The 26,037-nt window shown below is 36.8% G+C and overlaps 1 protein-coding gene across 29 annotated transcripts in view; it reads left to right on the top strand.

The window, feature by feature from the left end:
• DTNA (dystrobrevin alpha) overlaps nucleotides 1-26,037 on the top strand; it is a 237,063-nt gene that overhangs the window by 185,369 nt on the left and 25,657 nt on the right. For 13 of the 29 annotated variants that reach the window (XM_039333476.1, XM_039333478.1, XM_039333477.1 and 10 more), the window contains 5 exons: nucleotides 5,359-5,367; nucleotides 6,652-6,732; nucleotides 7,979-8,068; nucleotides 17,187-17,279; nucleotides 23,879-23,966. In XM_039333476.1, coding sequence (XP_039189410.1) covers nucleotides 5,359-5,367; nucleotides 6,652-6,732; nucleotides 7,979-8,068; nucleotides 17,187-17,279; nucleotides 23,879-23,966 — 361 coding nt within the window. Of the gene's footprint in view, nucleotides 1-5,358; nucleotides 5,368-6,651; nucleotides 6,733-7,978; nucleotides 8,069-10,512; nucleotides 10,538-16,158; nucleotides 16,237-17,186; nucleotides 17,280-23,878; nucleotides 23,967-26,037 lie in introns of those variants that run through there. The other 16 variants (XM_039333493.1, XM_039333494.1, XM_039333497.1 and 13 more) reach the window with 9 other exon arrangements.

Here is a 26,037-nt window from a genome sequence, read left to right as displayed (position 1 = left end):
GCCCCAAATGGAGTGAGCAACGGATTGACCGGTTACGAGCTAGGCAATGCCTTACTGACAGGCACACACTTCAGAACAACTCCTCCCAAGAATATAGGGAGGAGAGTGATGATAGATCTAAGGGAGTGATGGAAAGGATTAGGAGGGAGAGCGGTGCAGGACGGGATGGCACACGGGGGCTACGATCTGAGAGAAAAGGAGGATTGGAATGTGGCTCGGAGGGGATGGTTGGAGGAACTAGAAGGAAGCAGAAAACAGCAATTACTGCCCATGACAGACAGAATCACAAACGGGAAACTAGTGAAACATGTACTAACTGCAAGGAAAGGGGAAACACCCCAGCTAATTTTAGAACTAGCGAGAAAGACACATGTAACAGCACACGTAGAAAGGGTGAGAAACAACTACACCCTAATGCAGGACACACACTTGGATTACAACGCACACAGCTGGGACCTATGACACGATCCAAGAGCCGAGCGCAAATGATTGGAGGCTGCATATAAGCCCTCCCAACGACTGCCATTTACACCCTGATGATGTCAAGAGCTCTTGACGAAAGCTAGGTTTAGTAAATAAAAGTTTTAACATTTTTAACTTTTGTATAATTTTATTCTCTTGGTGTTCAACTATTTATTGATTTTAATATGAACATACCCAAGAGTCATATTTTTACTTGCATAGCTGAATATATATATATATATATATATATATATATATATGGTACAAATAAAATACGAACACCAGGAGAGTATAAATATAAAAATATACTTTACTAAAAGCTGCCAAGCTTTCGTTTGGAAACTCCAAACATCATCAGGGCTAAGGAGCCAGTAAACAATGATGACTTAAATGGGTTTTGCCGGCATCTGCACCCGGCTCATGGACCGCGTCACCGGTCCCGGCCGGTTAATTAGTGTTCCAGATGTTTCTTTATTACTCTCCTTACGCTTCCTTCTATGGTTCTTCCGGATCATTCCTTCCACTATCTCATTACTGGTATTCATCTCCTCCACCACCCCTTTATCCTTATTTCCTTCCATAGCACTGACCCTCCTCCCCTTTTTGTTTTCATTCTCCACCCTGGGGGCATCTGTTTCTCCTCTATCAGTGTTACAAGCTTCCCTGGGCTCACAGACGCTCCCCCACACACACGTTTTTCTCAATCCCTGCTCCACAGCCTTTCTTCTCACTCTTCCATTGTCATGAGTAACTTTCATACGGGTGTTACATATTTGGGGGTCTATACCCCCCTCCTCCGTCCTGGCAATCTTCGTGTCAACAGTTCTCCACCGTTCCATTTGTTTGCTGCGTGATCCATGAGCCGGGTGCAGATGCCGGCAAAACCCATTTAAGTCATCATTGTTTACTGGCTCCTTAGCCCTGATGATGTTTGGAGTTTCCAAACGAAAGCTTGGCAGCTTTTAGTAAAGTATATTTTTATATTTATACTCTCCTGGTGTTCGTATTTTATTTGTACCATAGACATGCCCAGGAGTCGTATTTTTATGCAAATTTTCCAATATATATATATATATATATATATATATATATATATATATATATATATATATATATATATATATTTGAGGGTATATATATGTGTGTGTGTGTGTGTGTGTGTGTGTGTGTGTGTGTATGTATGTATGTATGTATGTATGTATATATATATTCTGAGGTTTTTGCGGGTGTCTGTATGTAGGTCTTTGGTTATTCGGGTTTTCTCCCACGTAAAATTGGAAGTGTCTTGGCGACATTTCAACGAAGTCCCATTCGTCTTCTTCAGGCTGGTGTTTTCGGCTCTGTGCTTCTAGGAGCTCCTAAATGGTAAATTATGTATCTAAATGGTCTTGAGAAGAAGACTAAGAGAAAAGACAAATAATACTAGTTGGGGTTCATTAATAGTTTTATTATAGCAGCCATTTTTTTCATTATATCTATAACCTAATTAATTTGGATATTACTATAAAAATTTATTTTTAGTTTTGATATTGTATTTAATACAATACTTTTTGGCATTTACACTTGCTCCTGTTTCTTATGTGTAAGTGCAAGTAATATTAGATTACATATAATATTGTAATTCTCTGTGGTTGATTGGAGGTTGGAGTTCACTTAACTTGCTTTGACACAAAGACATTTGGATAGATATTAAATACTATGCAATAATTAATAATTAGAAATGAACTATTATAAGGTTGATCAATGAAGTTATCAGCCAAAAACAAAAGCCTGCTGGGAAATTTTTAGAAGCTGTATTAAAGAGCTGAAATGCACAGTGTTTTTCAAACAGTGGAAAACATATTTGCAACTTCCTTAAGAAATTTGCTCTGAATGAAATGAACAACCCCAAAACTGATTTGCTTTCTTAGGAAATAAAACAAATTAGATAGTTTAGCTTTGTTGATAAAAGATCCTTTAAATGAAATGAAAAGCAAACAGCTATAAGAATAATTTAATAGAATACTATAGTTTTTTTGAGCTGTGTAATGCTTTAGACTAGACATGTCAAACTCGCGACATCATGTGACATCGCGCAACCTATCGGGGCGGTTTTGTCATTGGCGGGAATGGGGTGGGCATGGCATCTGGCTCGCGGGCTGGCAGTTTGACACCCTGCTTTAGACTCAAAGTGCTGAACACAGGGAGCATGAATGCAACGTCTATTCACAGTTCATTAAAGCAGCCTCATCTGTTTTGCGCACCTGCTTAGAGGGAGCTTCTGTTGCAGCTCTGTGATGCTGAAAAAGAGTCTGTTTTAATGAGTTAGATGTGCTATGTTTATGTTCCCCTGTGGTTCTAATGAACCTCTTTAAAAACAAACCTGAAGAACTGCATAGCTACATTAGTTTATAGATTCAAATTAAAGCATGTTAATAAGGTCTAAAAACTGAACTCAGGCAATCCTTAATCTGTAGTAAGTTTTGAAATACAGCTTTATGATATTTTAGTCAAACCCATGAGCTGGTTAACAGCTACATAGTAGATTTAACATCAAAATGAATATATTTTAAGGTCTAAGACAATTAGCAATCTCTCCTAGAAACTGAGTATGAAATTAATATATGTCAACATGTAAAATTGTAATATGAAAAAATCTGTAAATAATAATGGCATCACTACTGAAATCCCATTTCTAAGGCCAACACTTCTAGCAGTGCAACTTCTTAGTTACTTCTTGCCTTCAGCTCTTTTTCCCATGAACAAGATGCCATTGGATGCAAGTCACCATACTCTGCTGCATAGTAGATTTGGCTTTCAAAAAGAGCTTTTTTTTCAGCCTACAAAATAAATCTGAAAAAGAGAAAACAAAATGAAGCTCTTGGGTATAGGACAGGCTATAAATTTTAGAAATAAATGAATAAGCTAGGATTTAGGATAAATGTTCTAAGTCATAGACCCTGATCGTTTGCTGCTGTATTTTTATATAGATTAATTATAATATTATAAATAATATTTATAATTTATAATAATATAAATACTTCATAATTTATCTCAATTGATTATAGCTGATATGGGCCAATATAGTTAAATCCAAGAAAGTATACCATGGTGTGAACAAAGAAGCAAAACAGTACCTTTTAATACTTATTAAAATCAGCAATATGGCCTAATTACTCCTTTCACACGATTCCTTCCTTGTGTCTTTCATTGACAGTGATACTGCTTTTTTATTTTACTTTTCTGGATGAAATTGAAAATCTTTGTTTAAAATAATAATATGGATGTAAAACCAAATAAGTTGCAAAAACAGTATCATATATAATGCAATATAAATTAGCAGTAAAGAAAAGATATACTAAATAAAGTCAGTAAAGTTTAATCTTAAATGTTATTAGATACATGTTGTCATGAAAAATAGCTCTAGGGAAACACTGTGATTTTTTTATCACATTTAGAACCCCCTTTAAACTTCATGTAAAGAAAAATCACTTTCCCCACTGTCAACAATTACATGAAAATAAATGTTGTCAGCAATCAAATTGATTTAATTTTTCTGTTTTATAATGCTGCACATAAAGAGACTAATTCTTTATTTAACACCGTACATGCTGATATTAATATTTTCATGAGGGACCTTCATTGGAAAAACAAGTAATACGTCTCTCAATATATAAGTAATTGATTTTGTTTACACATATAACTATCTGAGATTTTTATACTGCTTTTCCAGTTTGAACAGCTGTCTGTGACTAATTGGGATATGTACAGTCTGTGTATCTTCAAGATCTCATAGAATGTCCCAGACACATGGTCATCATTACTGATAATGTTGAGAATTGTGTGTAGAGAAGTGTGTAGAATAGGAAGGATAATCTATAGCAGGTATGTCAAACTCACGATGTCACGTGACGTTGCGCAACGTATCAGACCGGTGTTGCCATTGCTAGCAATGGGGTGGGTGTGGCTTCCATGTGACGCATCCGGCCTGCAGGCCGGTAGTTTGACACCCCTGATCTATAGCATTTAACATATTTTTCTGTGACTATTGTTAATTATCAGAGTGTCTTATTATCCTGTTTATGTAACATATACTGAAGGAATTGAAAATACCAATTTATGCACATCAAAGTTCAAGGTAGTTCCATACCATTTCACAAATTGTTTTTGGAATTTCTCTAATTTCAATTGCAGTTTATAGTATAATATATTCCCTCATGTATTACATAATGCATAGGTGGAGGTCCTGCTCAAAAAAAAAATCCAAGGCATTAATCTTCTAAAATAAATTCCATGTTTTTTTCATTCCCGGCCCTTGTGTATCTCTACCTGTTCTAGTTTCATTACATAGATTTTCAACATTCCCACATTAACTTTAACTTTCCAATTGCCTCAAAAATCTGTTCTAAAATGAAAGGGGACATTTATAAGAAAGGAAGGGGAAGAGTGGATGCCATTAGTATTGAGAACTAACCTCCTCCTCCTCCTCCTCCTCTTCTTCCTCCTTCTTCTTTCTGTAAAACTACCTATATTTTTGCATATTCCCTCACAAATTCACTCTGTAACATCAGAATTTAAACAAAAGTAAATATTATAAGCTATGGAATATTTTGAAATGGTTCTGAGAAAATATGGAGGACTACAGGAAGTGGAAAGAAACCTCCCATTAGAAATCTCCTCAAATAACAGGAATTAGTCCCATGGCAAAAGTATGCAATTGTTCTGATTTTATAGCATTTGAAATACTCTACATGTAAGAACAATCATGTTGTCCTTCAACATGGCAAATCAGCACAGTCCTTACTAATACTTTGTTTGCAAGATCAGAATATTAGCTATAAGTTCCTCCACTGTTTTTTAAAGACAAGACTGCATTTAACTAATAAGGTTCTCTTACTTTTATTTTGCCTGCAAAAGAGACACCTGGTAAGTAATGCATTATCTCTTCAAGCATTTTAATGAGGAAGAAACAAAATTTTAAATTATTAATTAAAAGATAACCAGCTGGGAAACTCATACAAACTGTTGAATACTGTCTGCCTTTCAAGTATAATTTACATCAGTGGCCTTCAAACATGGTCCTTTTATGACTTGTGGACTTCAACTCCAAGAATTCCTCAGGCAGCATGCCTGGCTGAGGAATTCTGGGAGTTGAAGTCCACAAGTCATAAAAGGGCCAAGTTTTGAAGACCCCTGATTTACATTTTCTAAAAAATAGGTTCTACTGCACATATTAATCAGTTATATGTAATACCTACAGTACATATTTTTATTTTCTCTTTTTTTGCTGTATGAATAAACTGTCTTAAAATATAGAAGAGATCAGATGATTATTTCAAGTATATTCTGAAGCCCCTTTTTTCTGATAGTCACAAAGAAAATACATTTCCAGCTATTGGAATGTATAGGCTATTTCCATGTATTTAGAATTTGTAAGCTATTTCAGGTCACCACCTTTGCTCAAATTATAGTAATAGATGTCTGCTATATGAAAGATGTTACATATGCTGTCAGAAATATATTAATTTCTACATGGCTAGGAATAAAATATTATCAGGAACCTTCCTCGCACAGAAGTCACTATCTTTCCCTTGCAGATAACTATTGAGTGGATGTCTTATGAATTTTGATGTAATTTGGAGGGAGATGGCACTTAATGGAAATGCTTATACCAGTATTTCTCAACCTGGGCAGCTTGAAAATATATGAACTTCAACTCCCAGAATTCCCCAATTTACATCTTCAAGCTGTCAAAATTGAAACACTGGCTTAGCCTTACAGGATAAGTACTTGTCCTTTTGAATGCCTAATTAGGAGTTCAAAGTAGACCTACTTGGCCATTCAAAAATGGACAAATGTTCTGTCAAATAACTTAATGTCTTTTGAAGAAATTCAGTATTTCTAACGTATCAAACATTTCTGTGAGCTTTTTTGGGAAAATTACCCCCCAAAAAGAAGAACAAAGTAAAGAAAAAAAGACTGCAGAGAATTTGCCTGGGTGACTTGAAAAGAATGTATTTCTAACATTCAGCCTTCTATGTAAAAAATATAAAATATAAAACTTTTGTATGTTTAATGTAGAAGAAAAGTATAATTGCAGGACATCCTGCAGTATTATTGACTGATCGTATTCACATATGTTTAAATTTTTTATTTCATGCGCTGTTGTTTACAAACAAGACATTTTTTGACTTTCTATTTTCTTCCAAGGCCTCCTAGACCAGTCACCAGCATGAATGACACACTATTCTCCCACTCTGTTCCCTCAGGAAGTCCTTTCACAAACAGAAGGTGAGTGGGTTTTTTAAAAAAACACATTGCATATAATTAAATGCAGGATTGTTTATTTTAATTTTAAATATTACTATGAAAAGATAGTACAAAGTAAGCAAAGTACCCTTTTACTTTTTTTGTTTAAAATAAGTTTTGGTGATTTGCACTTCCAAGGCTAATTCAAATACTGAACTTATTTTTTAAAAAGGAAACTACCATGGTGTAAACCCTGAAAAAGATGTAGATTTTGTAGAGAAAAATCCTCTATTTCTTCCCCTCTGAGAAATCGGGGGGGGGGAGATTCAACTGAAAATTCCAGTTTGACAATGTGTAATGATGCATTCATCACTTTAAAATATTGATTTGCATGCTGCATCTCTTGTTACCTCCCCAAAAGTTAAATGAAGCTCCAGGACACCAAAAAGTTCTCTATATTTGCTTTAAAATATAAACAAATAAAATAAAATAGTTCGGGTTTTTCATTCATCACTGAGGACAAGGAAGCACTCAGATTGCCTTGGAATGACACTGGCCAAATCTAAACAAGTTTTGTGTTAATAAATATCCACAATCAGGATTAACATATATAAGACATCAAAGTTAGAATAACTAGTTCAAGTTAAGTGACAGCCAGATCCCATTAAAAAAATCCCAATCTCACAATCAGTCTAGATGGCATCTAGTCACTCCATGCATGTTTTGCGGAAAACTATATGTGTGCGCCATGCAGTTTAATATTGTAAACCGTGTTTGTTACTTTGCCCAGAATCACATTGATTGTACAACACTCCTTTGTGACTCATCATAAACACAGTAAAGATACTGTATAAAGGCATATAAAGAAATAATCATAGTCAATGTGCTGTGTGTTTAATTTGCTTGTTGGAGTGTCTATGAAGAATATGTAAGCTACACTTCCTTAATTATTGGGGCTTCACAAATCTCTTACAATGGCAAAACCCCTTTTGTAAGTTGTATGAGTGTCAACTGATACCCTATGACATGATAAATCAATTGTTGGGATTTTTTTTACACTTAAGAATATTTCCTCTCACTCAGTGATATAACTAGTAGTATCTTCTAATTATTTTTATTCCTAGGTCTTCTTAACTTGAAAAACATGTTTATACATTATTATTTAAAGGCAGTAGTCTTTCTGCAGTGGAACTCAATTGGATGCATTAAATCCCCATCATATATGTTCCCAATGTGTATTTCTGCATATACATCCTGTTAATGAGGTTTCATTGTTTAACTCATTCAGGTTACTTGAGAGTATAAATATAGACAGTCCGGTGGTTGATGAGCATGCTATTATAAACCTGTATGTAAATAAGCTACACAACAATTCACGGTCAGTATGAGAGCTCTAAACTACTAATTGATGTAGTTTTGTAACCTGTACACTAAAACCAATATGTTACATATTTGTCATTCCTTAAGAATACTAATTAAAGAAGTAGGCTTTTCTTTTTTTAAAATAAAGAATATTTTTGTAGTTTGAATTGGGCTTCAAATTAATTCCATGTTAATTTGAAATTTCCAATGTTTAACTTACACTTTGTATAAAGTAAGTATTCAAATGCACAATGTATTAAATACTATTATTAGCTGATGCTAGGTATGGGTAATTTACAGTAGTTGTTGTTATTATTATTGATAATGGCACAACATACACAAAGGATTTGGGTTTGCTGCATTCCAGGAAGCAGCTAGGTTTATTACTGCTCCATTGGCCTCTCTGTTGCACTGTGACATCCCTGCCTGAGCTACTGGATTTCATGGCTAGCTTGGCAGTTAAATCCTCAAGACCCATGATTGCTCCATCAATACAGCCATGGACCTGTCCTAAATTATTGAGTGACTAATCCTTGACAGACATCATGCGTGTTCTAATTTTTATTTCAGGACAGTTGGAAATTGATCTAAAGACATCACTTTCACTCTTGTAACATAGTCATATAACCCTCTGATTGCTTTTTAGTGCTCCCCTTCTCCATATGGAGGTAGGACATTTTCAGTCAGTCCACCCAAAGCACCTAATGAACTCATTAGGGTTTCAAATAGTATCTGAGGTTTTGCCCAAGGATCTGATGGGTTGTCTGATTAACCATCATGGGTTAATCATGGTGATTAACCGGAACAGGTGGATGACTGAAGCCTTAGATTAGATTGTTCCTATGGGGTTCTTTGGTTCTTTGAATAACTCCAGGAGCTGAAACACCAGAGAAGTGTTTTCAGAAGAGACAGAATGCTATTAGAGGAAAATAGAGAGCAAATACAACCAAGCATATGTAATATTAAGGATAACATCATATTAATAAGATTGGTGAAATATAGTTATTTCTCTTCCCTTGTCATATCTGCTGTTAACAGATCACTACCTTCTTTGGTTATCCCACTTTTTGATAGGCAGGGATGAACCACAAGAACATCTTTTGGGCCCCTGGGAAGAATACTCTAGATATCCAGTGGGTAAAATCACTCAGATTTGCTCAAAATTGAACTCTAACCAGGCAAATACAAATGAGATAATAGAACTATGAACTGGCCCAGTTAAGTGGAACAAGTTTGATCCTTTGACTTCTGAAGAAATGGATGAACTCTTGAGGCTTGTGAACCCAACTACCTATTTATTGCCTTACTTTGCCTCCCATGTTTTCTGAAAGCTGTTTCAGAGGGGATAGGTGGTTGAGTCAATTCAGTGACATCTACATCCACAAGATGGGGTGGTCCCACCTGCCAAGGAGTGGTAGTACTTCTCCTTGTTAAGAAGACATTGCTAAATCCAACCTCCCTGGAAAATTTCCACCCATTTTCCAACCTCCTTTTATTATCTGTACTCTTTTCAGTTAGGTTTCAAGTTAGGATATAGAAACTGAGACAGAGTTTGATGAGTTATGGGAAGGCCGGGATGGTGATGCTACAAGCAACCTGACCAACTGTAACCATTCACAGAGAAAGGAGGAATTCCACTATAACACTGTGTCCCCCATTCTATCCTGCAGCTGGTTCAGAACGATAGTTCGACTGGGGCTTTTGCTAATACCAGTCAGATTATCCTTCTGAACCAGCTGCAGGGTATGGAATGGAGGATATCTGTTATAGTGATACTCCTCCTTTTTTTGTGAATGGTTATAGTTGGTGTTGATAGGAGTAGGGAGGTTGACTTCCAAAGCCCTCATTTTGTGGGGTGACTCAGGGGTCAACACTCTTGCCCCTCCTGTTTAACTTCTACCTGTGGTCATTAGTTGGGAGTCAGGTATCATCAATATATAGATGGTACCCAGTTATACAACTCAACCACTAGCAAACAAAGCAATGCTATCCAAACTTCTCCAAGTGAATGGGAAGCTGTTGAGGCATGGATGAGGATGAACAGGGTTATGCTCAACCTTAACAAGTCTGAATATTTGGTCCTCTTGGTCCTAAGGATTTTTCTTAGCTCCTACTATGTGAATTTCACTGGTTGCCAAGTGTGTTGCTCACCTCCCTTACCAGCCTTCAAAGTATCTCTAAAAACTTTGTTATGTTTTTAGGCCTGGGATTATGCAGGTTGGGCAAGTCCTCTTTTAGTAATGAATGCAGTGGTTATATGTTGTGCCTCTTGGCGGTTTCTCTATATATACTTGTTATTTTTTTATGCTTGATTTTATATTGTTTTATATTTTATTGTGTTTTGTATAGCTGTCCAGAGTTGTCTGGGTGTCCTAGAAATGTAGTAAATAAATATTTCCCCCTTCAATTATCCAGTTTGACTAATCTTATTAATGATGTCTTTCATTTTACTTCCAATAGTTATTTTCTCAGAAGAATTCCCAAGGTACAGGTCTTATTCACGCATGCAGCAATTATGTTTAAATATCCTCAATGTCCTACCTTTGAGATTCTTAGAAATAGCTGGCCGGGCATTCTTGCATGATGAAAGTTTGAATATACTGACCTGTTGGTCTAATGTGCTTACCTGTACAATAAGAGTTCTTGTAAAATCTATTCATTTTTCAAAGAAACATATAATACTCCATATGTGAAATGTGCCTAATTTGAATCAGATTTTATAGATGTTTCATAAAGTTAAGATCACAATTCTATATATTTTTAACAGGGAAAATGTCCATTAACTATATAAATTTACTTCCAAATAAACTGGTATAGGACTGCAGTATCAGTAAAACAGTATGCATTTTCACAACATATGGTTTTAAAGGAATGTAATATATGTAGATTCATTTTGTTGAACCTTTCTCCATTCTCATACATACTGTATATCCAACTATATTATTACATATTGCATCAAATTATTCTAAACATATTCCTACACACCCCACAGCCACCCACAAAAAAGAAATCAAATGAAGGAACAGCCTACTTTCACATCTGATAAAACATTATAGGCAGAATTCAAAGTATAATGTAATTTGTTCTGAGTGTCCAAACAACTCTATGTTTTGTATGTGTATGTGTATGTGTGTGTGTGTGTGTATATATATATATATATATATATCAGCTATGCAAATAAAAATATGACTCTTGGGTATGTTCATATTAAAATCAATAAATAGTTGAACACCAAGAGAATAAAATTATACAAAAGTTAAAAATGTTAAAACTTTTATTTACTAAACCTAGCTTTCGTCAAGAGCTCTTGACATCATCAGGGTGTAAACGGCAGTCGTTGGGAGGGCTTATATGCAGCCTCCAATCATTTGCGCTTGGAGGCTGCATATAAGCCCTCCCAACGACTGCCGTTTACACCCTGATGATGTCAAGAGCTCTTGACGAAAGCTAGGTTTAGTAAATAAAAGTTTTAACATTTTTAACTTTTGTATAATTTTATTCTCTTGGTGTTCAACTATTTATTGATTTTAATATATATATATATATATATATATATATATATATATATATATATATATATATATATAATAACAGTATTCTGAAGTTAAAACACAAAAATTTCAGAAGCAGTAAAGTGGATCTTGCTGTTAAGTGACAAAGCAAAGAGTCTACCAAGTTTGCACTTAAAAATAAATGAGAACATGGTGAATGCATTTAATCAATTTCTGGTAGATACTCATAACCTGAATAATACTTAAAGAATTAAGCCAATTCAGTCTTTGCAATCTGATACTCTTCAGCAGCATTCAAAGCAATTCCTAGAAACCCTAGCTACCTCCATTACACCTGAAGGTTATGAAGTAGATCAGGAGTAGTCAGTCTTCAGGCTTACTCATTGGATTCTCTTTTTGCAGCCTTTAGATTCTTTGTGCATTATTGCTAAAACTTTCCTGTCCTTTAAAGTGGGAAATTGTTGAAAAACGTGGTATAAGCTCCCAAACAGACATATCAAAATTAAAAACCAAATACCTTCCCCCAATTTCTACTTGAACCAACTGCTACAAACACCCAACTGTAATTTAGCTTTTTTAGCTGATGCCTAAGAAAAGAGAAATTTGATCTGATCCCATTTCAATCTTCTGCAATATTTTACTGTATTTTGGGTCCTGAAATACGTTTTAAAAATCAGCTTTATTTGTATGACGCAAAGCCTTTAACTAGTGCAATGCTGGGTTAGTCTATATTGCTCCCTTATTGAAGCAGATAGTGACTTGTTTCCTCAAGATTTAAATAGATCTCTGGGACAGTAGGTTTCTTACTATAATATTTGAAAATAAATATGTTTACTAGAAGTGTTTGAAATGAAATCAGATAAATGACAAGCTGAAACACATAGATTAGATAGTATTTTTCCCTTCATGAAAGTTAAATTCTCCTTTATTTCATGTTATTTTAATTCCTGTACTTCATATATATTTATTACTATGTATGCAGTGGTGGGATTTAAATAATTTAATAATCGGTTCTCTGCCACAACCCCAGCTAATACTTGGTGGCCTCCTGTATGCACCAGTTGGGAAACTAGAGAGATGAAGCATTTATTCCTAAGTCCTGTGCCCCCTCACCATGCACGGTGCTGCTCTCAGGCTTTTTTGCTCATTGTGGCGGCCACCGGCAGTGCAAACAAGTCGGGGGGCGGTCACTGCAGGGTGATGGTGAAAGGGGATGGTGAAAGGGCAGCAGGGCAGGACTAAGGCAGGACTTCCCTCAGACCCTCCCTCCCTCTCATTCCAATCTCCTTTCTTCCTTCCTGTTTCCCTTCCTCCCTCCCTCTTTCTCATTCCCATCTCCTTCCTTCCCTTCCTTCCTTCCTCTTTCTCATTCCCATCTACTTACTTACTTACTTACCTACTTACTTACTTAAGAGCAGAGTGGCAGGAAAATATTTGAGACGAGGAAGGGAGAAAAACAGGCAAGAAACGCAGCTGGGGAGGAGTCACCCTTTGTGAGGAATGAAGAAATGCACCATCTCCTGGAAGGGGCCAGCAAATGGCCCTTGCCTACTTCACATATCTGGCTTGGTGGGCTCCAGGAGAGGGGATGCCACAAGCGGCGTGAGAGTCATTACCTGTGCAACACCGCCCAGTCCCCAGCCTGCCCAATTTTGGCAGGCAGCGGGGCGCTGTCCTCACAGAGTCAAGAGGCTGGGCTGGGCAGCATGAAGCTGGTGAGAAGCCAAAGCTGCCTGAGTGAACAGGGTGCAGGGCTGACACAGCGGGGGCAGGTCCTTTGCTGTTTCTTGTGGAGCTGTTTCTTGTGGAGCTAAGATTGAATGTGTTCCAGCATGCATGGTCACCACGAAATTGTACAATGGCTCCCAGCCAGCCTGGGGCAGTCTGCAGAGGGAAAGGAGGGGAGGGGGCAGGCCATGGTGGCTCCAGAAGTCCTTTCATGGGGACGGTGTTTAGGTTATGCCTTCCCTGTGCAAAGAGGCATGGCAGTGGCCAGAAGTGTTCCAAGCTCTACACGGGGCAGCGCAGGATTGAATCCAGTACAAAGTAGGAACAAAGGGAATCGGATCTGAACGGTCAGTGCGGGTGGCTCTAGGTCCCACTGCATGGCTGAGGACTCCACGAATCCCGACAGAAACTCTGGAGGAAATCCGGTAAAATTTTATTTGTATCACTGTTGAAAAGCGAAGGTAATTTACCTTGTGACATTCCCAGAATGTTAAAAGGAGTCCAGAATAGCGTATCTTCCCTAGGTGATGTTTCCTGCTTTTTTAATTTTGACATCGACAGATGATCATAACCAGTTCGCCGAACTCAACAAAAAATTAGGTATTGGTTCTGCTGAACCGGTGTGAATCCCACCACTGTATGTATGCCTTCTCCATTGCTTAGTAGGAAATTAATTTTAGTGTGCAACTGTTGATCACTGCATTGCGTTATTCACAGATGTTTATCTCAATATATATACAATTTGGAATCTTATAAAAATAATTAAATTTATTATTTACAGTAAGATTCCCATCACCTTGAGTAAAATGCTGCTGAATTCTGCTTTATGTTGGTAGTAAGATGCTGGAATGGACTAGGCCAGTGATGGCGAACCTTTTAGAGACTGAGTGCCCAAACTGCAACCCAAAATCCACTTATGTATAGTCGGGTGCCAGGTGGGCGTGGCCCATTGGGTGGGTGTGGCCCATTGGGAGGGCATGGCTGCAGTGCTAACAGCAGACTGGATGGGACTAAAAAGTTCAATCAATTAATTCCAACTTTGTGACATTTCTTTTTCCCGTGAAAAGTTGAAATTGAACCTTTTTTTTTTTGGTTTTTTTCACACGATGGCAGAGGCCTAAAGCGAAAAGGTTTTATAAAACCCAGCTGAAAGTCTAGAACTGGGGCGACAGCATGCGTGCCCACAGAGAAAGCTCTGCGTGCCACTTGTGGTACACGTGCCATAAGTTCGCCACCACGGAACTAGGCAGATGTCAGAATCTCTTAGCATTCCAGTGTTCTGGAGTCTTAGCTTGTTGCCAGTACAATGCCTCCAGATTGAATGCAACATATGAAAGAGATGACATCTACCATGTTGAAGAAATATATGGAACCTATGATATTCATCAGCAGTATAGAAGCAGATTCTATGTCAAATTCCAAAAGGATTGAAGTTTAAAATATTTTCTGCTAAATTTCTAAAGTAGGATTTAATAACGCCGATCATGTCTTTGGTTTGATCATCTTAATTCACTTGCAGATTTTGGCTATATTGGAAATTGATATATTCATACCAGAAAGAATTAGCCCTTAAACACTAGCATTTAATTTTGAATTAATATTACGGTATTTTAGAAATTAGAGAGAATTTACACCTCATTTTATTCTCGGTTCCTAGTTATATTTATCATGACACATTTACCACAGATGGAAATACTAATGTTCCTGTGAAGTGATGCTCTTCTGAGAGATAATTGCCCTTTGGGTACATCGTAATTTCCCTTTAAATATCCCTAGCATAAATGAAAAAGGGATGTCCTACTTTTGTCCCCTGCACATATACAACTTCTGTTCATACTGAAACTTACTTCATGGGATTTTGGATCATCTTCATCTCCTGAATTAGATGTCAATGATATAATGAAGTGGATGAAAACTGTCCACACTGTTATATTAATGTAGTAGCTGCAGAGTCAGTTGGATTAAATAAATAAAAAGTTCATTTGGGACTAACTGCATTGTGGATTAGATAAAGTTTTTTCTCTTTATATCATCTTCTGGTATTATGTTTTAAACAGAGGAATCCACAATTTTGAATGACATACAGCCATATATAGTTTGGCTATAATACAAATTATATAGCCAGCAGCTGTCACGAAAAGTCAGTTTCGCACTGACAAATAGGAATGGAGTAAAATGAAACAGGGACAGGTTTTTATAATACATTTCATTTGAAATATGTTTTTAAAATCCTTTTAAATTATATTTATTCTCTGCATTAAGAAATTAATTTTTAATTAATTTAAAATACAGTATTGAACTATCAGTGCAGAGATACCTAAATAAATATACTTTTCTAAGATTAAAGTCTTCATTAAGTGCTTCTTCAGTTTAATGTAGATTTTCTTGAATATATCCATGTGGGAAGATTATTTTTCTGTGGTAACAAAACAACTGTGTTTTATTGCATTCCCATGCTTCCTGCAGAAAACCTGTATTAAAAAATTATTTTTAAAGTGTTAGTATTTTTCACTTTTGTTCCATACAATGCCTAGTTAGCAACTCTTAAAAATATTTTTTAGAATTTGTTTTGATTTAAAGACGTTATTATCAAGTTATTCCAAAGTTGTTATCATTTAGTGTGCAGGGCATTTAAAGTTGTGAAAAATATTCTGTAGCGAAAGTGTTGCAAGTTATTTTACATTTATGCAATATTTACTTTTTATAATTATAGTTTTAGACTGCAATCCTGTGATGATTGTACTGGGAAAAGCGTTCTTAGTTTTAAATAGCTATTCATAATTTTTATTATAAATTACTTAGGTTTCAGTTAGTGAATAAGTTTCAGTAATAGTTAGATATCAATATTTATTGTCTTATTAACTAGCTCACCTTACAAGAATAATGAAGTAGAGCAGGACAAATTGTTGGCTAGGGCTGTTCCAGTTTTTTTGAAAGGCAAAGCGTAAGTTTCAAAAGGCATTAGTAGCTTATACTAACAAAACTAAAGCAAATGCCTTTTCCTTTCAATATATTATGTATTTTACTAAGAATATAACCATAGTTTTAATTGCCACACCAGAGGAATTAGGTTGTTCACATGCACACATTATACAATTTTAATGATTTTTGAATATACTCTTAAAATATAATTCTACATTTTGCTGTGTATCTATCCAGATTTCATATTATGTGCTTATCTTAAACAGCTATTCTGTTTTTCCAATTCAGTAATGTAATATACTGTTCCTAGGACTCTGTCCTTTTAACTTGCATTTGGAGAAATCATATATTTGTTCCTTCCCATAAAAAATATTTTCCACTGAAAACCTAGCATATCAGCGAGATGAACCACCTTTAACCTTCTCTCTGGTAGACTTGGTTGCCTTATGTAAAGAATATTTTATGAGCACAAGCTTCTTCACATGTAATCTGCATGCTGTTTGAAAGTTTTCATTCCTGGGAACCATTTAACATGACTTCTCTGCTTATAAAGATTAGCACTACAGTAAAATATATACTATTATTGAAATTGTTTCTGAATATATTTGCTTAGGATTTGCAGATAAAATTAGCAACTTTTGTAAGATTTTTTTTTTTTTTTTTTACATTCTGCTTCATAGCAGCACTAATCCCAGGCTAGTTTGTGCACGTTCTTGAGCATCACTGCCCTATAAAACTTTGTCGGTGGTCTGTATTTACTGTACTAGCAAATTGATACCTTTGCTCTATAGGCCCGCTGTCTTAAGTTCTGTCCTGAGCTCTACCTGCAATGGTTGGGTTTGTAACAACTGAAGAACAATTGACTACGCATTTGTAAAGTCCCATTTCGCACTCTTACTTGCTCCTGCTTTCTCTGTTTTATTTCTCTTTGTCTGTCCGGACTGCACCCTCCTCCCCTCAACCCTGTTTCAGGTTACAGTATAGCCTCGATGTTGCAGACAGGCTGGCTGATGAACATGTTCTCATTGGGTTGTATGTCAACATGCTCCAGAACAACCCTTCACGGTTAGTGCAGGCTGGGTGCCTTGGTGGGGTCTTTAGAGAAGAGGGACACAAGCCTGATCATCCAAGTTATGGCAGAATGGAGATTCCTCAAGAATGGAGCAGATCTGAATTGATTAAATTGGTTTCCTCATTCCTTTTATTACAACAACTTGCTAAATTTCATAAATACTTGCCTTGCTTAGAATTATTGCCATGAATATTGATTTGTATTTGTGCTTATGATGCAATCATTCATATATTTATAAATATTATATTCAATGAGACTCATTTACCTTAGTAACATACTAATTGAGGTACAAACATATGAGACAGCCTAGGAATATTTTATATGTTCTGAGTACCCAAAAATATTTGGTTATAGCTCCCAACCCTTACAATACTTGCTGCCAAATTGCAGTTTTTAGTTTTTAAAAATTAAGATGTTAAATTTACAAAGGATAAATGATTAAATAAGGAATAATTATAATTATTCCTTGAGCATTTCATAATATTAACTGTATTTTACAAATTTAATATACATTTAAATTTTTATTTAGTCCTAGTACTTACTACTTTACCCCGATCCTACTTTCTTTCTAGAATGTATCCATTCATGGGGTAACTATAGCTGTCAGGACAAAAAATTTTCAAACTCCTGGTCTAAAAATATTGTGCAGCACACTCTTTTTTATATGGGAGTGACTTCTGAGCAAAAAATTAAAACCTTTGCTGAAAAAGCTGAGTTAAATACTGATTCAACATACAAGTGTACTTGGAGAATTGTGGATCAAACTGTTAACAGTAATGTTTCTGATAATTGTTTAAGTTGTGTTTTTAATGTGCAAGTGATTATTTTTCACTCTTTTTGTTATTTATGTTTCATTTTAACTTTGTGAAAAAGATGTAATTGTTGATCAGGCATCTAATAAGCACATGGCTTAGCCAAGATTTCTGTCTATTTCTCTCAACCCTAAAATTATATCAATTAGATTGTATTGGATTTCCTCTTGAAAAAAATATGTAAGGGGATGTTCAGTTATTAAAAGTGAAGAAAATCAACATCAATCAAAATGGTACTTCATCATGGTCTCTGTGATTCACACTGTTGATCTATGTGTTTGTATATAGTCACACTGAGACTCTTCTAGAGTTTATAGAATTTATTGGTGGGATCCCTGTCCCTTCATATACTGTACAAATAGACATAATCCCAGCTTTTCTGTTTTTCAGTTGTCACAACATCAGCACATTTGTCCTTGAACTGATCATCAAATTGATACATATATGTTTTTTTAGCTTGCTTAATTTTATCTCATCTCTTCTTTAAAATGCTTTAGAATTGTGCAAGGATACCTTATCCTCCCATGTCATCTGACTTTTAGTTTTACATCCCTAAGGATTCTTTTTCAAACATACCAGTATTGCTAGAGCAAATTATCTCCTTCAGATAGGTATAAATTGACTTTTTTAACTTTGGTAACTAAGTTGCCTTCCTTCCGGTTGACAAGCCCAGGGTCTTACACAAAAACAAGGTGGTACAAAGTCCACCCCTTTTTTGCACTGTACTTTATAGATTAGGGTTTGGTCACTCCAACTTCATCCTGGGAGTCAATGTGCTTGGAAGAAACAATATCCTACCTCATCAACTCAGCCATACAGAACAGTCATAGTATAAAATGTGTCACGATGGCCATGATCAAATCACCCTGGGGCAAAAAGTCTGTTTGCAGTACAGCCCACCAGGAACATAATGGGATCATCTGGCATCATTTTGCCTGGACCAGTATTTATTTTTGGTCTTTCAAGGCCATATAAAATATGTGATCGTTCTCGTCAGCATTAGTTCAAATGATTGGTGGCACTTTGCTATAAGATAGCTGAACATCAGTGTGCCTTCAAATTTATATTCATTGCATATGAGCAGCAGCCACATTTGCAACATTCCTCCAAGCTATATTCCCAGGAGTCAGCCATCCACTTTTATCCAGAACATTAGATTGATTACTTCTCCCAGAGAGCTGCAATCTTTGGAAGGGCAATACTCTGTATGGTCATTTTATGAAGATTAGATTTTCAGGTAAGAAGCATGTTTTTCATGCATGACTGTAAATCATAGAAAACATGATAAAAAGTTTGGATATTTAGCTGTAATGTTCATTTTATAATAAAATAACAAAAGGTTATTGAGAGCATATGAATCTCTCAAGAGCTCTGGAGGAAATGGATTGTCTGCATGCTTTTATATCTGGATTCTGTCCTGCATAATATGGAAACAAATCCACACAGATTGCTTCTATGGAGGATTTGTGGCAAGACTGAGATAGGGGAAGGATGACTGCCTTGCTACTGTTTGATTTCTCAGAAGCCTCCATGTTATCCTCAGAAGCCTCCATGTTGCACTTATAGAACTGTGTGCAAGAGTTAGGGGTAAAAGGCACTGCTCTTTAATGGCTCTCTTTTTTTCCTAAACAAATAATTTCAGGAAGGTGAAGAAAAATCATAGCTTTCTTTCTATTGGTATGTATATGAAGCTGCAGGAAGGTGAGGGGAGACAGTCTATTAAGTTGAAGTCAGGAATCATTAATATGCTGAAAATACTCACCTTTACATCTCAGCTACCAACTGAATAGAAGTGCCCCAGGGTTTGGATAAAGACAAACATGATTAAACTTAATCCCAACAAGTAGTATAGAAATATTGTGATTTCAGATAAATTTGATCTTTAATTCTGAATAGGATCATGTTTTGCCAGTCAGAATTGGCCCATAAAATAAGCTCCTTCTATTCTCACAGCTACTCCTTGATGAGGAGCAAGTAGCAGCTATGAGAGGAGATCTTTCACACAGCTCTGTCTTGTGCATCAGGTATAATCTTTCCTCAAGAAGTTGTCCCAGCTCACTTTTACTTCTGCTTTGGTCACCTGTTGTTTGGATTACCACAATGCTTTTACATAGAACTCCCTTTAAAGTGGCTCAGACAGATGACTATTAATCAGTTCACAGTGTAAACTGCTCTGAGAATTGTACTATTTACCTGTTTGCTTCCTGATGTTGTCACTTTCATAGCACTATGTAGATTAGGGCCTGTGTATCTTTGGAGCCATGTATTCTGCCCATCTATTAAGATCAGTAAAAAAAGCACTTTATCCCAGGCCCTTTTTCAGGGAATGTCATTTGTAGGACCCATGGCGCAAGGTTTCTTCAATTGCTGCTCCCAAATCTGGAACACAATTCATCCAGTTATTAGATTGGCTCTTGTGTTCCTGAGTTTTCAAAAAGACCTACTTTTTGCAGGCCTTTGGGACATATTGTTATCTTGTGCCTGCTTGCAGAAGAATTAACTGCATGTGAATTATTGCTAATAATCCCTGAGATCTTTGGGCTAATATTTTTATTTATTATTTTTAATTGGATTGTTGTATTGAATATGTACATCACTAGGAGTCTACTACTATTGGAACCCAGCAAACAATCAGTGAGATAGGCAGACACATCTGTTTATATCTATATCAATATCCTTATCTATATCTAATCTATATCTCTATATATTATCTATCTACCCATCTATTTATCTTTTCCAAGTCATATTGTGGTCCAATATGTAAAGTCAAAATGCACTGACTTCCTTAAAGAAATGCTATTGGGTGAAATGAGAAATACATATTCATAGAAATCAACAGCACAAGAAGTTCAGAATTTTGTATATTATGTGGGTATTTTTTGAATGAACTGAGAAGCATTAAGATATTTGGATCATTCTAAGATGCCAGGAGAAACACTGGTCCACTGTTACATCTTACTTACCAGCAATTGCTGATAAGAACTCAGAATCTTAAGATTTTCAACGCGTGGAGATCCTTTGCTCATTTTATTCTATTAATATATATAGCAAAGTGGTTATTTGGGAACCTGATGATTTCAAAAATAACATAGTTTGCTTCAGCTTGCTTTTAGCTGTTGTTTTTACATTGTACTTCAGAGCTCAGTGCTTTGTATTTATTAAAGTGTGGATGTAATTTACCTCCCAACATATCTTGACACATTAATAGACCTAAATCATCTGAACTGATTTAGAGCAAATTAGTCCCATTCTGTAATCTCACCATTGTATCAGTTGAGAAATAACTCATTTGTAACCGTGTCTTTTTTGTTGTGTGCATATCACAGCAGCATTGTATAATTTCCCACCAAACCAAAGACAACAAGATAAATTCACATGTTTAGGTGTCATGGCACTAAACAAGGAATGGACTACTTTTATTTGGAGTTGCAGTATTTAGCTTTTCCTGCTTTATCATTCCATCAAGCAGTCTTTAACTTTAAGAATTATGTGGATAATCTTTGGTTTGCTACTGGTTTTTTGCCCTGAAATATCTGGCAGTAATGAAGTTGTGATTCTTCTTCCTGATCAGATTAAAATGTAGTATAATTACTACATCACTGAATAATTGCACTTCCTTTTCAGCCTAATGCGCTATTACATTCTTTTTATTTTTTAGGGAGCTTTTGAATTAAAAAAATTACTCTGCACAACCCTTATTTGTATTCTTTTATCTATCTGTTAATTATCTGTATGAGTATGCATGCCCACACAATTTAGGCAGATGTGTTTTGGGGGAGAGGTGATAAATAATATCTTATTATAGAGCAAAATGTATCCCACAGCCTGTGTTCTCCATTCAGAATTTTCAGTGTTGCTGCACCTGCTATTGAAAAGATTAAGAAAATGTTATTTGAGTAACTTTGTCTAGTCTTAAGTTTAGAGCAGAAATGTTCATGTTAAATATGTTACTATGGTACATTCCCTGACACCTTCCCACAAGTCAATGAGGAAGCCTGGGAAGCTTATAGGGAAAAAGTCAATGGGAATCAGAAGATTGCAGCTGGATGACAGGAATGCAGTAGAGGTTTGGACTTCCATTCTCTGTTTTGATGGGGAAATATATCTGAAAGGATGACCCAGCGGGTACGGGCTGTCTAGTATATCATGAAAGCTTCATCACAGGTATAGGCTCATTAGCCTGAAACTAATGCAAAATAACTAAAATGTAATAAAGATATTTCCCATTGTTACAAAGAAATATCTGTGTTATTATCTTTCATAGTCCTTACTACAGTGGCACACTAGAATGAAAAAAAGGTAAAAAGGGTGAAATGAATCTTTTAGTTCGTTTAAATCCAAATTATCATTGTTAGGCTTTTATTTTCAGAAAAACAAAGATGCTTTGATTTTAAAAATTTACTAGGGGAGGGGAAAATATTTGCTTTGAGAAATAGAAGTGACAGAATTATTTTAAGATTAGCAACGGTGGCAAAAGTGCTAAGTTACAACTGCCTTTCCAAATAGATTCCCCCTGGGTGTGTTGGATGGCATAACGATACATGCAGTGTTTATTTACTTATTTATTTATGTCAAGTGCTTTTACATTGCTTCAACCAACACAAATGTAAAATAATGTCAGGAATTTAATTAACAATAAAAAATAGGGAAGTCCTAATGCAGGTAGTCCTCTACTTACAACAGTTCATTTAATGACCATTCAAAGTTTCAACGGCACTGAAAAAAATTGACTTATGACCATTTTGCACACTTATGAGCATTGCAGTGTCCCCATGGTCACGTAATTTACATTTGGCTGCTTGACAACTGACTCACATTTCTGGTGGTTGCAGTGTCCCAGGGTCATGTGATCCCCTTTTGTGACCTTCTGACAAGCATAGTCAATGGGGAAACCAGATTCACTTAACAATCGGGTTGCTAATTTAAGAACTGCAGTGATTCACTTAACAAATGTGGCGAGAAAAGTCGTAAAGTGGGGCAAAACTCACTTAACAAATTTCTCACTTAGCATCATAAATGTTGGGCTCAATTGTGGTCGTCAGTTGAAGACTACTTGTACATTTGGATTCTGATATGGTTCAGTCATCCAGGAGTATACACAAAAAAGTCAAGATGAGGGCCATGACAATACAGTTGAATCTGCAGAGTGTGTGTGTGTGTGTGTGTGTGTGTGTGTGTGAGAGAGAGAGAGAGAGAGAGAGAGAGAATCAGACAGACAAACATGATGCACATAAAAATAGGTGGATCTTCAATCACACCATTGCAGCCACAATCTTGACATTTTTAAACCATATCCTGTAGGCATCCTTTGATGCAGCAACCTATTTCCAACAGTAACCACTCAAAAACTTTTGACAACCCTATTGGGGTTGACAAAAAAGCTCCTTTTTTAGAGGCATGCTGTTTCTGACTATGGCAGGTACTTTTTGATGGCATGATTGTAGCCTTTGGTTAATCTAATCACTATGAAATTTTCTAATCCCTTTCTAAAGTTGCTAAAGTCAGTAATTTGTATCCTCTTCTTCAGCTGGGAACTCCTAACGTTGCTTAGTTTTCTTGAATTGCTGTCAAACTATTTCACTTGATCTAAAGTTACAGGGTTATAGAAGAACATAGTATGTCCATTTCCCCCATCTTTTGCATGATTTTATTAACTTCTATCATGTCTCCCCTATCATCATCATCACAGATATCATTTCTCTGTAGAGGTTAAGGAGCATTGACCTTTTAACTTTTATATTAATGATTATTCGTTTTTCCTTTCCCTTCTCCTATAACAGTTTACTTGACAGCCCGAACCGTCTTGATGAAGAACATAGACTGATTGCCCGGTATGCAGCAAGACTGGCAGCAGAGACTACTTCATCAGTAAGTAATTTTAATTAGGGAGAGAGATGTTTCAGTCATATATATATATATATATATATATATATATATATATATATATATATATATATATATATATATATATATATATGTTTTCTGAGGTTTTCGCGGGTGTTTGTATGTAGGTCTTTGGTTGTTCGGGTTTTCTCCCGCGTAAAATTGGAAGTGTCTTGGCGACGTTTCGACGAAGTCCCATTCGTCATCTTCAGGCTGGTGTTTTCAGCTTCGTGCTTCGAGCAGCAATGTGTGGTCTTAGCTGTTTCTTCCTTTTAACTGCCAGTGGGGGTATGAACTGATTGGGTGGGAGCTTGGCTGTGTTCTGATTGGGTGGAGGTGTGTTCTGATTGGTTAGGGGCTTGGCTGTGCTCTGATTGGCTGGGGGGTTGGCTGTGCTCTGATTGGCTGGGGGGTTGGCTGTGCTCTGATTGGCTGGGGGAGTGTTCTGTTTGGTTGTGCTCAGGTTAGTCTGAGTTGCAGAGGGATTTAAGATTTTGGGTTGGCCATTTGGAAACCCGCCCTTATTGACAAACGACTCCCTAACACAAAAAATGATACCAGACCCACACTCACAAAAACCACACAGGATGTCACCACCACACATCCACGCAAAAAACAAACCCAAAGCCACACCGATGATGAGGCACGACCACAAACCAGAAGCCAGACCACAGCTGCATCATTAGCCACTTTAAACCCCTCCAATCCATACATGAAGCAAACTGACACCCTCCATGAAGAGGAGGCACGACCACGAACGCGAAGCCAAAAAATAGCAAGGCAGCCCAAAATCTTAAACCCCTCTGCAACTCAGACTAACCTGAGCACAACCAAACAGAACACTCCCCCAGCCAATCAGAGCACAGCCAACCCCCCAGCCAATCAGAGCACAGCCAACCCCCCAGCCAATCAGAGCACAGCCAAGCCCCTAACCAATCAGAACACACCTCCACCCAATCAGAACACAGCCAAGCTCCCACCCAATCAGTTCATACCCCCACTGGCAGTTAAAAGGAAGAAACAGCTAAGACCACACATTGCTGCTCAAAGCACGAAGCTGAAAACACCAGCCTGAAGATGACGAATGGGACTTCGTCGAAACGTCGCCAAGACACTTCCAATTTTACGCGGGAGAAAACCCGAACAACCAAAGACCTACATACATACATACATACATATATATATATTCTGAGGTTTTCGCGGGTGTTTGTATGTAGGTCTTTGGTTATTCAGGTTTTCTCCCGCGTAAAATTGGAAGTGTCATGGCGACGTTTCGACAAAGTCCCATTCGTCATCTTCAGACTGGTGTTTTCAGCTTCGTGCTTCAGCTTCATTGCTCCTTGAAGCACGAAGCTGAAAACACCAGCCTGAAGATGACGAATGGGACTTCGTCGAAACGTCGCCAAGACACTTCCAATTTTACGCGGGAGAAAACCCGAATAACCAAAGAAAGAAGACACCAGCATAATAATCCTACCAGCAGACAAGGGCAACGCCACGGTGGTTATGAACACATCTGACTACCAAACCAAATTAACCAACCTACTCCAAGACTCCACATACAAACCCCTAAATACAGATCCCACCACCTACCTGGAAAAAACCACCAGATCCAAAATAAAAGCCTCCCCCATTAGCGAAGAGATCCAGCAAAGAATCATTCCCAGAGAGAAATCATCCAGATGCCCCAAACTCTATGGTCTCCCCAAGATACACAAAGAAGGAACCCCACTCAGACCTATAGTCAGCTCCATAGGCTCACCTCTACAAAACCTAGCCAAATTTCTCGCCAAACAACAACTACAGCCCTATGCAGAATCCATCACCTCACACGTAAAAAACTCATTCCAGTTTATAGAGATCATAAAGAAACAAAACTTACAGCCCAGCGACCTACTAGTGAGCTTCGATGTCATATCCCTCTTCACCCAAGTGCCTATCAAAGAAGCCTTGACAGCTATTCAAAACAAATATAACCCCCCCAAACACATCTTAGATCTGACCAACCACTGCCTATCCAACACATACTTCATCTATAATGGACAAAAATACAAAC

Source organism: Crotalus tigris, unplaced genomic scaffold, assembly GCF_016545835.1.
Source record: "Crotalus tigris isolate CLP2741 ecotype Arizona unplaced genomic scaffold, ASM1654583v1 scf7180000024506.7606697, whole genome shotgun sequence".
Taxonomy (NCBI): Eukaryota; Metazoa; Chordata; class Lepidosauria; order Squamata; family Viperidae; genus Crotalus; species Crotalus tigris.
The sequence above is the reverse complement of the archived record's forward strand: the minus strand, read 5'-3'. Positions and strand labels throughout refer to the sequence as shown.